The 12,340-nt window shown below is 44.5% G+C and overlaps 1 protein-coding gene across 1 annotated transcript; it reads right to left on the reverse strand.

The window, feature by feature from the left end:
- Window positions 1-1,911: 1,911 nt before the first annotated feature.
- On the reverse strand, window positions 1,912-5,719 carry LOC306919556 (uncharacterized protein). Its single transcript, XM_079496190.1, has 7 exons — window positions 5,676-5,719; window positions 5,311-5,519; window positions 4,879-4,996; window positions 4,704-4,779; window positions 4,098-4,219; window positions 3,683-3,823; window positions 1,912-3,160 (listed from the first exon to the last, which is right to left on the reverse strand). The coding sequence occupies exons 2-5, from the start codon at window positions 5,460-5,462 to the stop codon at window positions 4,167-4,169; spliced, it is 399 nt and encodes a 132-aa protein (XP_079352316.1). The 5' UTR covers window positions 5,463-5,519; window positions 5,676-5,719; the 3' UTR covers window positions 1,912-3,160; window positions 3,683-3,823; window positions 4,098-4,166.
- Between the last annotated feature and the right edge of the window lie 6,621 nt (window positions 5,720-12,340).

The raw sequence follows: 12,340 nt of genomic DNA on the forward strand, positions 1-12,340 counted from the left end.
GTTAGATGAGGCTGTGATCTTCAGAGATGGGTCATATATGGTGGCATGACGTGTCACGAGGCGTGACCATATATGGAGGCGTGGTGTCACGAGGCGTGACCATATATGGAGGCGTGACTAACACACAGAGATGCAGGTTTTCACAGTAAATGTGACCTATACGGCCGGGCCGTCCTAGTGTAGTGGTTAGCGTTAGAGCATATATGCCTTTCATGCGGAAGGTTATGCATAATGGGGTCGACGTCAGTGTTAGGAACCTGTTGCATGTGGTCGCAACATGTTCCCAACGCCAAATTAAATGAGTTCAGATCCAGCGTTGATTTCGTCGACTAAAACTAAGACGAAAAATGTTCGTCGACTAACCTTTTTTCACTGATGAAAACTAAATGAAAACTAAGCTATGATGACTAAGACTAAATATACTGACAATTTCGTCGACAAATAAAAACTAGACTAAAATGGGACTAGTGGACCAGTCATTTTACACTAGGTTGCATGCTGAAAATAGCAGATCTATACAAGCTTGTAGATCGGCTATTTTCAGGAAGTGTAAAAACGTACGACGTCATCAAGGCCCGCCAAAATACATTTTAGTTGACTAAATCAACTGTAGATTTAGTCGACTAAATCTCATAAGATTTTAGTCGACTAAATCTAGTTGATTTAGTCAACTAAAATGTATTTTGGCGGGCCTTGATGACGTCGTACGTTTTTACACTAGAACTAGACTAACACTAAAACATTCCAGGTGACTAAAATGTGACTGAAACTAAATGAAAACTATTCAAGAGACTATGACTAAAACTAAAATCTAAATTTGCTGCCAAAAACAACACTGGTTGAGAACCACTGTACTGGAGGACTTATACATACCAGAGTCACTCAGATGATCAGATCACCTCTACTGTCGCTGACCCTAATATTTTATTTTAAATCAACTTTCTTACAGTCTCAAGTTACACTTGGAAAAATAAAATTCAGTCTTATTTGTGCAAATGTGTCTAAAAATAAATCTATTCTAATTATGTTCACTGCAAACAGAAGGTTTCTACAAAATATTCTTTGCAAAAAGTCATGAATTGAAGTTAAGTGGTCCAGGAGTGCATCACATTTTGACACCAGCAGACCTTATTAAGAGTATTTCTTAGTGAGTAGTGAATAGCTGAATCAGAAGTGCTGCTGGTGGTGGAAGAATAGAGCAAACTATAGTTTATGAACCACTGACGAACCCCACAGGAAATGTAGCCCTTGTGTGTGGGTTTCCAAAATACTAGCGTACCGGATGTCAGGGGCTGAGGCTGACTTCCCAGCATGCCTCTGGGGCCGGGCTGCTGGGGTAATATAGCTCTGGTCCATAACGTTAGGAGGACTTAATGCTTTGGTATACTTTCAACTTCCTGTGCACGCATGAAAGGCTGCACTGCCTGTCTTTGTCGACTGCTGCAAAAATAAAAAAACAATTAACACTTTCGCTACTCACCAATACAAAGACGGTTTTGTGGAGTCGAAAGCCTACATTCCCCAGTAGCCCCCCCACCACACGTAAAAAATGCACTTTTTGACCAGGAAAGAAAATATTTCACCGGAAGGAATTAAGAATCTGGACAATGTGATTTTTCTATTGACAAGATCTGTAGAGTAGATAGAGGGCGCAGTGGAGTAACTAAAACATGTGTTTTCTTTACATTATCACGTGTCTTCTGCAGACCGGTCTGTCCCCATGCACTATAGGTGGGCATTTTGCAGAAACCAAAGGAGGAAGAACAGTGTCTGTGTTGCAGCACAACAAGAAAGGGCCCTGGAGTCTACACAAGAATGCTATATGTACAAACAGTGTTTAGGTGCATTACCCAAAAGGGAAACTGGCTTTATTGTGTATTTAATTAATACAAATATCACGCCCGTGTGCTCTCATCATTGTACATCATCATACATCATCTCATTCCGGGCCAATCACAATTTGTGTGTCCTCACCTTCGCCATCAATGTTTGTGTTACGCAATGTTTGTGTTTTAGACAAACACTCAAAATTGTCCGTTCATTGTCAATGGCATTTAATGTTTGTGTTATAGGACACAATTTGGGTTACACACACCAAAAGCTGGACATAGGAGAGGCTATATCGCCCCTCAAAAAAAAAGTAAGAAAATATATTGCTCTCTGGTGGGCCAGTCGTACAAGTGGGTGGACCCGGGCCCATTTAGGCCCTCCCCTATAGTGGCACACCTGGATGGTTAAGGTATTTTAAGCCCCACCCCTACCCCTACTGAAACATCCAGCATAAACCAGCATAAGCTGGACCAGCAACTTTCTTGCTGGTCTTAGCTGGTGACCAGCTTAGAGTGTGTTTTGGTCACCTTTTGCTGGTCTTAGCTGGTGACCAGCTTAGAGTGTGTTTTGGTCACCTTTTGCTGGTCTTAGCTGGTGACCAGCTTTAGAGTGTGTTTTGGATGCCATCTTGCTGGTCTTAGCTGGTGACTGACCAGCTAGGTTTTGGTGGTCTATGCTGGTTTTGCTGGTCACCAGTTTATGCTGGTTTAAGGTAGTATTTATGATGGTTTTGCTGGTCACCAGCTTATACTGGTTTTAGCTGGTGACTGACTGGTCTATGCTGGTAGCTGGTATTTATGATGGTTTTGCTGGTCACCAGCTTATGCTGGTAGGGTTTGCTGGTCTATGCTGGTTTAATATGATAGCTGGTATTTACGTGTATTCAGGTGTATTCTGATATGCAGATAATAAACTTTGCCTGGAGAGAATGCATGATCATGGTGAACTTCCGCCAGGAGCCCGTGGTATATATATTTAAAAAAACAGTAGGCTATACAAAAGTCTCTCTCACACACAGAGCTCCCATTGGGGGCCAGAGGCATCATGGCATGTATAGTCACAATGTACAGTATATGCGTGAGCACATGCTACAATTAGGCAATTCTGTGCATGGCCATCTAAAACTATGTTAACCAAAAGTTGCCCTGCTGGTGGGGCTGTGACATAATCCCACACCATCGGTCCCCCGCACCTACCCATACACAATATTTCTTGCCCTTCCGGTTTATATGTCCTGAATTTCTTCACCGATGTATCTCCCCATGAGTTTCTTCCTCTGAGAATTCTGCCCCATTAATGTTCTGCTTCTGCAGCCACCAATGGCAACGGTCTGAAAGAAAAGAACCCCCACCATCAAAACATATATGGTTAGCTTAAGGATTACATGGGGTGAGTTGTATGCATTGTCATGTTTTGAAAAATAACTTTATTATAATTGTCAACACTTGGACCATTTCTGTCTACTCGCTCTGCCACTGGTGGGATGTGCAGTTCAAAAACCATCCTTCCAGTGACATCACCACTAGATATTCCAAGCAAATAGAAACTACAATCTGTCTCTACCTGGAACGTTTGCACGCTGAAGTAGAAGCCATTGTTCTTGCATTAATAATTAAAAAGCTCATGTTTTTCCGCCCAAACCTGCCTACCAATGATGTCAAAGGTAGGCAGGTTTCTAAACTGTCCACAGCTGACCAATGAAACAGAGTGAGTAAACATAAATAGTGCCATCTTAAAATGTGTTTTAGTACGGAGCAATTATATGAAGATAAGTTGAAAATGCGGTGACGGGGTCCTTTAAACCCCTGTTTCAGTTATGCAAAAATGCATTTTCCTCAGTCAGTAAACATACCTCCGAGGCTCCGTCTGCCTTCGGTTTTACTGCGGTCAGGGGCGGTTGGCCTCTCCCTTGCTGGTGGGGCATTTGGTGTTTGCCGTCACCATGTCCCGGGTCTTCTTCTGGTGCCAGCCACACACCAGAGCCAATATGGACCTGATAAGAAGAGAACATTTTTTCCCCATGAAAGTTTGGACAAAAGCAGGCACACTTTTAACAGTCTACTCTACTGTATAATAATAATAATAATAATAATAATAATAATAATAGATAGATGATATTGAATTTTGTTGTTATTCTTCATGTCATGAATATGAATTGATTGCATAGGGTGCTATCCCTTTTGAACTCATTGTTTTACTGTACTCTGTTTTTACATTATGTTCAATAAACTATTCAACCAATCAAAACATAATAAAACAGAACATACCTGTTCTGTATAACTTGATCACTGGTTGTTTCAACATGGTGGTCTGCTTCACTGCTACAGCTCTGTTCTTCAATGGCTGTTGTCAGGCCTGGGTGTCAAATGTATCATCAACAGCTCGGGATCTAGGAAAAAATAAATAAGACAATAAGAATATAGTAAAGACAATGAATAAAATCGGATACTCAAAATCGAATTATTGGAATCGGATCAGGAGCAAATCTACAACTGTCTATACTGTAGGTGTTGAGAGTTAAAAGTATTTTATGCTGTACATCATTTGACTTCCATTCTAGCTGGTAAAATTATAGTGAACTGCACCTGGCATCACTATTTTGTGTCTATATAAAGTGCTTTGGAGAAAAGTGCCATGGAGATACATTTGGTGCCAGTGCATTGTCACTGCCAGACTCCTGCAACTACATTCAGTAGAGCTAAATGTAAACATTATTATTTATTATTGATATTCACTTATACCAGTTTAATCAGTAGCTATTTTGGAGTTAAAAGGCATTCACCCAACAACAACAATATAATATATAGGCAATCGTCATTATTACAGTGATAAAGCATACTGAATTATCTGTACATAGAAATGCTGTGCCTTACCTGTACACATCCTTATGTAGGAGGAATCCTCTGAAAGCACAGGAGACCAAGCAGTTATTCTGTTCTGGTTTGTGTCCTACAAAACAGACAAGGGTAGGTGAGTGCGATATAAAAGCTAAAATCCTATTTTTTTTAGACACATTAACAGTAAAAGGGTTTTCTATACAGTACATACCTCGTTCTGAAGACACTGCAGGACAGTGGCCAGGTCCAAACTCTTGAACAAGTACGGATACAAAGTTATCTGCTCCGGGGACCAGACCAGACTCAGCAAGTTATGTTTGTGGAAACTCCTGGAAGAATAGAAGATAAGTGTTAAAATAGACACAGCTCCTGTTATTTACCACTTGAACATGCCTATTGTGGGGGTAACATTTGTAAAAAAGAAAAAAAAGAAAAAGAAAGAAATTGGCAAAGACATTTGTTGTAGAGACTGCAGACAGAAGCAAGTGGACAAAGTAGAGAGCAGGTTCAGTTTCCTAAGTCTCGGTGGGTTTAAGTGGTTAAAACTTTACACATTTCTGACAGGAAGAGTAGCAGAGGGAACTGGATCACTGTTTGTTGAGATAGACGGAGTCAGCATGGCACTGCTGGTCTAAATACTCACTGATCTCTTAGAATATCGCTATCCTGGGTGGGATGGAAGGCCAGTTTGAAGATGCGGTTCACAATGCAGCGTTCGATAGACATCTGGACATCTTGCAGCTGGTCCTTGCTAGTATACTGCCAGATGGCATCATGGGCCATGGCACCATACATCAGGTAGCACGGACATCCTTCCACTGCTGCAGTCTTGTCGTCAGCCGCTGTACACCCCTGCAAGGCTTTGGCGGGAGGCAGAGAAGTTGAGAGAACAATGTATGGACACATGAACTTCTGGAGCAGTCAATCTGTTGGATTACGAAGAGAAAATAGCTACAAAGCTACAAACTCACAATGTGCTGTATATTGCAATGTGTTGTGAGGAGGTACCTTAGATGAAGTCCTGCATATTGGCCTCCATATGCTCAAGGAGGAGCAGACGGTCGTGACGACAACACCATGGGCCCTCATTTATCAACCGTGCGTACGCCAAAATATGGGTGTACGTCGAAATTACCGCAATTTTCGGCATTTACGATTTGCGCCAAAGATTGAAAATGATCTTTTGCCAAGACAAAACTCACGTCTGGTCGGGAGCTGTCGTACGCTTTGTCCTCACCTGTTTTTCTGTCGTAGAACAGCGGAGCAGCATTGTTTGACCAGCTGAGAGGCTGTCACAGGCATCTAAACATATGTATTCACTCCTAAAATGTTTATATAAAACTGTATAGGTATATATGGGCTAAATACATATAAGATGTGTCTTTGTGTCATATGAAATTAGTAGGAGATTTCCAACTTTACAAGTAATTAAAATCGCGCAATTAAAAACAATGTTGCAAGTTAGATGCTTAAGCCATTTAAACAGTGTTTTGCATGAGCGCATACATGCGAGGATTTGGGCTGTCTGTGCTGAAATATTTCCATGACGGGACGTTGGAGAGTACTATAGGCTAGTGCAGTGCTGCAGCTGCGGAGAGTCCCAACGTGGGTAGCCTACTGTAGCCTAATCTACAGCAGGCCGATGTCTTTCTGGAGTTACGGTATGTGCAATCTCCTCCTCGTTTAATAAACCCGACGCGTCGCTCGAATGCCAAATGTACCGTGCCAGCGCACGTGGGAACCGCATCGGAGATATAGGTAGGCTACCCAGCCAGCCCACCACCACCAGTGCCCAGCCACTGCAGCGACTGCGAGGCAATCTAAATAGTCTGTCGAACGTGCGGTGCATGGTCAGTTGGTCACGGTCACGGACGGACCACAGTGATAGAGAGAGACAGACAGACAGGACAGGAGGAGCACCTATGCAAAACAGCAGCGTGTGTGTGCCTATTTGTTATTTAATTCATGGTTCACAGGTTCAGGTTTTCGTTCACCAATATATCTTGTTGTATATTAAATTAAAAATACTTTAATAATTTAATATACAACTAACAACACACAGTGACAGTTGCTTGCAAATTGCGATATGTGCGTGCGTGCGTGGGGGGGGGGGGGGTGATGCGGGCAGCAAGGGAAGCGAAGCGAGAGGAGAAACAGACAGCGTAGTCCTACAGCTTTATTTAATTCATGCAGGTTTATTTATTTAAGATACAACAAGTTGCTTGTGCGTGCGTGCGTCTGTGTGTGTGTGTGTGTGTATGGGAGGGGGCAGCAGAAACTTTTTTTTCCCTGTAACCATGGTTTCCAGGTCGTATTGCAGTTGTTCATGTCGCAAAACCGAGGGCACGGCTAGATTTTATAGGGCGTGCCAGATTGATTTCAGCCGTCACATTTATCACTGCTAGGAATGAAATTAGGAAGGAACAGCTGTCTGCGATCACTTTGTAAATGCCGACCCGACGTGGGTGTACTACGAATCCTACAGTCGAATTTGGGGCAGAATTTCCACTCGATTGATAAATGAGGGCCATGTCTCTCAGCACCCTTTGGAGGTACCTATATAATATTTACATTAACCACTTTAAACCTAGCACTCCTATTCTGGAGAGAACACTTTGCAGAAAATAGATGATGCAGTACACAATAAGATGTTGTAATATTTAAACCCTAATCCACTAGGTACAAACAGCTGCACCACACCATAGTTCACTATTAGTACACAATAATCACTACTGAGATAATACTGAGTATTATTGAGAGTAATACTACTCTCAATAGTGTGATATCGGTAGTGTCTGCATGTTCTGGTCTGTGCCCACAATGTAGATTTCTAATATTATTTTTTATGTATGTAAAACTACCACAACGACATGTAAAACTGTAACAGATGGTCTAAACCAACTATACCAACATCTATGGAAAGTGTAGTGCAGGTTGAGGTGGTGCTGCCCCAAAAACAGATCCAGTACTGGTACAACAAGCTGCAAAGACAATACATAAAAAATAGTTCACTATACAATAATAGGTCTGAACTATACCAACATAATGTATTTGTATACAATATTGATATATTTACACCATGAAGCATGGTGTAATATGCATATACAGCATATACAGTAATACAATCTACTGGTACACACTAGGGATATACACCATTGTGCCAGGGAGGGTACAGTCCTACATACAAGCAAACAGAAGCAAGCATACAAATTACAGGTTGTAAATCTGTTCTTGTCAGCTGACAACATTTCCACACATTCTGTGTACTATTTCAGAAAATGTACACACACACACACACACCTGAAAAGCGCACGCAAAGCGCATTTTAGCAATTAGCGTGCTCTCAGACATTCACAGCTTCCAAATGGTTTCAAACTACTATCGCTCGCTCGCTCGCACGCTCTCTCTCTCTCTCTCTCACACACACACACACACACAGACAGACAGACAGACAGACAGACAGACAGACAGACAGCGAGAGTTTAGGCGGTGTGATAGCCTACTTGATTTCCATACCATAACAGCTTATATCCGTCGACAAAACACAACAGGTGTACAAACGTATACACATTTCTAAAATAAAGTTTCCCCCAGTTGTCAACAGTCAAATTCTTTGCACTCACCTCAATAACTCCTCCCTCTTCTTTAAGCCGGTTTATTCTCGTTTTCTTGATAAATCTGCGACGCAGACTCGCAGTAATGTTATCTTCTTTAAAGTTCGCGGCTCACGTGACGTCTCAGCACAGCGCTGTGTCCCAGATGTAAAAAAGGACAGATCTACAAGCTCACAGCGCGTTGCGATGTGGCGCGTTGTTGGCTTGTGAGTGAGATGCTGCGTCTGTTCTGCGCAGGCAACTAAGTGAAATGCATTCTGGGTAATGTAGTTAATGCTAGATTCCAGCCCGCTGTAGTAACAGTTAAAGAAGCTGCTACATTATGTTACTTCATTATATATATTCCATGTACATGATGTGTATATATATATCTATGTGTATGATTGAGTATGTACTGCATAGTGTATATTCAGGGAGTACATATTTATTATGCAGTTTGTTATATCAGTAGTGAGAGGAGCTGTGAAACAATGTTTGCATTTATATTCAGCAGTTATATTCAGTGAGAGTGAGTGAATATATTTTAAGAGTATGTTGTAATATTGTACTGTTAATTATTGCATTCTATATTCAAAAGAGTATATTTGTGATCGTAATACAGTTTTATTTTCCTTGATTTTCCAGGTTTATTACCTGTGTACTTTGGTCAGGCCCTACCTGTGGTCAATAAATGAGAAACACGAGTAATGACAATGTGTGCTGCCTGTCACTAGCCCCTTCAGAGGGCTTCAACCCTAAAACTCCGAACATTGTGTGCCTTGTGATGATTTGGTCCAGTATTTAGTTCAGTGACCATGGAGTTAAGGAATGGTTCAGAACGCAAGTTATGTATATAACTATGGTTCTATGAATACCGGATGACCGCCAGAGGGCGGTGATTTCATCACCTGGATATACATCGCGCGCACGCGCAGAGGTCGAATATTAATACCAACACTGTCACTCGTGACCCCCTGTGGGCGTGAGCCACCGATATAGGTGCCCAGTTCACAGGGTTCATCCTCATGAAATCTTTTCGTCGGGATTCCGAGTGACAATGAACTCTGGCGGTCATCCGGTATTCATAGAACCATAGTTATATACATAACTTGCGTTCTATTTCATACCTACTGACCGCCAGAGGGCGGTGATTTCATCACCTGGATGACTCATACCAACATGGTCACGAGGAATCTGCGCTTACCGAGGTCGGTTTGCAGATCTAATGGACAGCCAAACAGCCGTCACCACAGGGTGAGGGAGAGTCAGGTTGGCTGACTCTTGGCAAAAGCCCAAAACAGATGGAGCCCATTTGGCAGCACAGATGTCCACCCCCTGGTCTGGCATGTCAAAATGCCTCTGGGGAGGCCTTGAGGCCTACTGAAAAAATCTACCTCAACGCAACAATCAAAGTACCTCTAAGTGTTGCGTTAGTCTCTGTTGAATCAAGGCACAGCCCTTCCTGTGCCCTTTATCACAGACAAAAACAACCAAACAGCCATCACAGCTATGCCGTGCCACAGAGCCCGGACAGGGCGCAATAGGCAGGTACTAGAATGCTCCATGCCTGGCTGTGGAGCAAACTGATAGGCTAGCCAACGTGAAAGGCAGAAAGTCCTTGAAGACATAAGAGGGATTGGCGAATGGTAAACCCAGACCCATCGGCATCCCAGTCTCAGGCACCAGGCAGGGCCTGAAGACAACCTATTCACTTCCGTAGGGTAGCAGTGAGGGCAAATGGTACTAGCTGATAGCCATTTGAGAACGGCCCGATCCAAGGGCTGGGGACAAAGTCCATCCAAACCTGGTAGAGTGGTACCTCGTACCAGATGGTAGGGGGCGATTGCTCGCCCCGTCAGCGTGGCTGATGGCATACCCACAATAAAGTGTGACAGGCGCTGTCCAGAGAGAGCGCAACCTTTATTAGAGCCATCATAGCCAATGAAGAGCCGTTCTGACCACCAAGTGCATGTGGTAGGTCTAACATAATAGGCTCTCAGGGCCCGTACTGGGCACAACAGTTCTCAATCACAATTACTCTCCTGGTGGAGAGGTTAAGGCTGCCAATATCACAGGCAGGTATTGAAAACACAGAGCAACATGGTGGTGCTTTGTCTCAACTAAACCACAGTTTACTTGTGTTGGCGTGCAACGCCCTGGTGCAGGATGCACAAGAATCAAGTAGGGTTCGGACAATAGGCATGATTGTCAGTGGTCAGTTTAAGCAGCCGAAGGTGACCCGGGTGAGAATGCACCCTCTCCCTAAACTGTGACAGGGGATTCTGTCTGTGGGGAGGCCAAAGCACTTCACCGAGAAGCTGCAGTAGATGATTCGGCTGCAGTGGTAACCAAAAACGAACCTCAAGTCGCGTATAGCCCGCCCAATATGAAAAACAAATTGAGGCGGAAACATGGAAACTCATACTTCCTGACCGGTATGGTGGCACCATACTACTGTGCGACTGCCTCTGCCTATCCTGTGAAGGATACACGACACCAAAAGTGGCAGTGTAGAGAAGACTTACAAGAAGTCGCCTGGCCAGGGGTGGGCCAGAGTGTCTTGCCCTTAACGGTCAGCGCCGGAAGGGAGAACTACAGTTGGCCACACGCCAAGCGCGCAAGGCCAAAGATCCTGCTCTGCCGTACATATGCCCAGTGATACAAAACATCATCGGATCCAAGAGGCTTAAATGGGAAGCATGTCCGCCGCCTGGACTGTATACCCAACAAGAGCATTGCTATGAAACCAGCAAGATGAGGCAAGACCTCCTGCAGAGACTGACTGGATCGAGCGACCCCTTAGTGGGTCGGAAGATAGACTGTTGACATATCATGTTACGAACAAAGTCTAAACATCCCAAGGGCCAAGTCCCCTGCACACTGGCCCAGTACATCACAGACACTGGCTGGAGATGGTAGGCAGTAGAGCGAAGCACGCTTAAATGCCTGTACATAACTGAAACAGTAACCCAACCGTATCCACGGTGGCAGGCAGAATTCTGGGGTTCGAGGCCCAGAAATTATAGACAGAACATGTAAAAGGGTGCAATGAAAGCAGCCCTAGAGAAGCAACTGTCTACGTTGCTTCGGTGTGCCCAACAACCAGAGGAACTGGCTGGCAGCACTGTACTCGTCCAAGACGAGACAGGTCAGTGGAAGCTGTCCGTCAGCCCCCCATTAACTCTAAGAGTTTAAGCAAGGCCATGCTTGCAGACCATTCTCAATCTGGCACCGCCTGGAGCACATCCACTGTGCCCAGCATACATGACCAGAGGCAGCTGGTAGGTCTGAGATCGAGGATCAGGCGAAAACCACCACCGTCATCAGTCACATCATGAATCAAGGAGAAACCTTCAGTTGAACCAAACTGCTTGTTCACCGTGCACTATGCTGCAAGGTCTGTTGGGTGGCAGGCCCAAACATCCGCCCTGGAACGACAGGCAGAGTGTTAAGTGTCCCACTGTACTTCCCTGAAAGTGGGGCCTGTTAGAATGCTGAGTCTATAATTGATGTGCAAGCTAGTTCAGCTGTACGACGGTTGCACATACGCAACATGTGTCCCCTGCATTTACCCATCTTATTGCTACTAGGAGCAATGAGCAGCCATTCTACAGCGCTCGGGGAGCAATTAGGGGCTCAGACCGGGACACACATGGACACATTGCTGGCCGGATCTGGCATTGAACCTGGGACATCCAGGGGCTCTGGGTCGCCAGGCGGGCTCACTAACCCGCCGTGGCCGCCCCTCTGGGCCACACTAGGCCCCGACATCATCAGGGTAGTTAGTTACCACGTAAGCTAACGCCTAGAACAAGCATCACCCATAGGTGCCGTGCCTGCGCATCAATGCGCGCAGGCCAGAGGGCCAGGATGAGGTGACCATTAAGGGACCGTCCAACACGTCCCAGTCCAGCTGCCGTGGCATGGATCTAGTTGGCAGACCAGTGACTCTACACTGCGTGCGGCCATGGGCAATAGCCATACTAGCTCGAAGGCTTCATCTAGTGCCACCACCAGAGAAGCAATGCTGCCATTAAGTCCAGGGTTAGGGACCCTGTCTCGTTGGTCACCCCCAGAAGG

This window comes from Electrona antarctica (genome assembly GCF_951216825.1).
Source record: "Electrona antarctica genome assembly, chromosome: 3".
NCBI lineage: Eukaryota > Metazoa > Chordata > Actinopteri > Myctophiformes > Myctophidae > Electrona > Electrona antarctica.

Coding starts and splice junctions, on each gene's coding strand:
- LOC306919556 (XM_079496190.1), bottom strand. CDS start 5,462: ATGTATGGTGCCATGGCCCATGATGCCATCTGGCAGTATACTAGCAAG. Junction 4,780..4,878: donor TGCAGTGTCTTCAGAACGAG/GTATGTACTGTA, acceptor TCTGTTTTGTAG/GACACAAACCAGAACAGAAT. Junction 4,220..4,703: donor CTACATAAGGATGTGTACAG/GTAAGGCACAGC, acceptor ATTTTTTCCTAG/ATCCCGAGCTGTTGATGATA.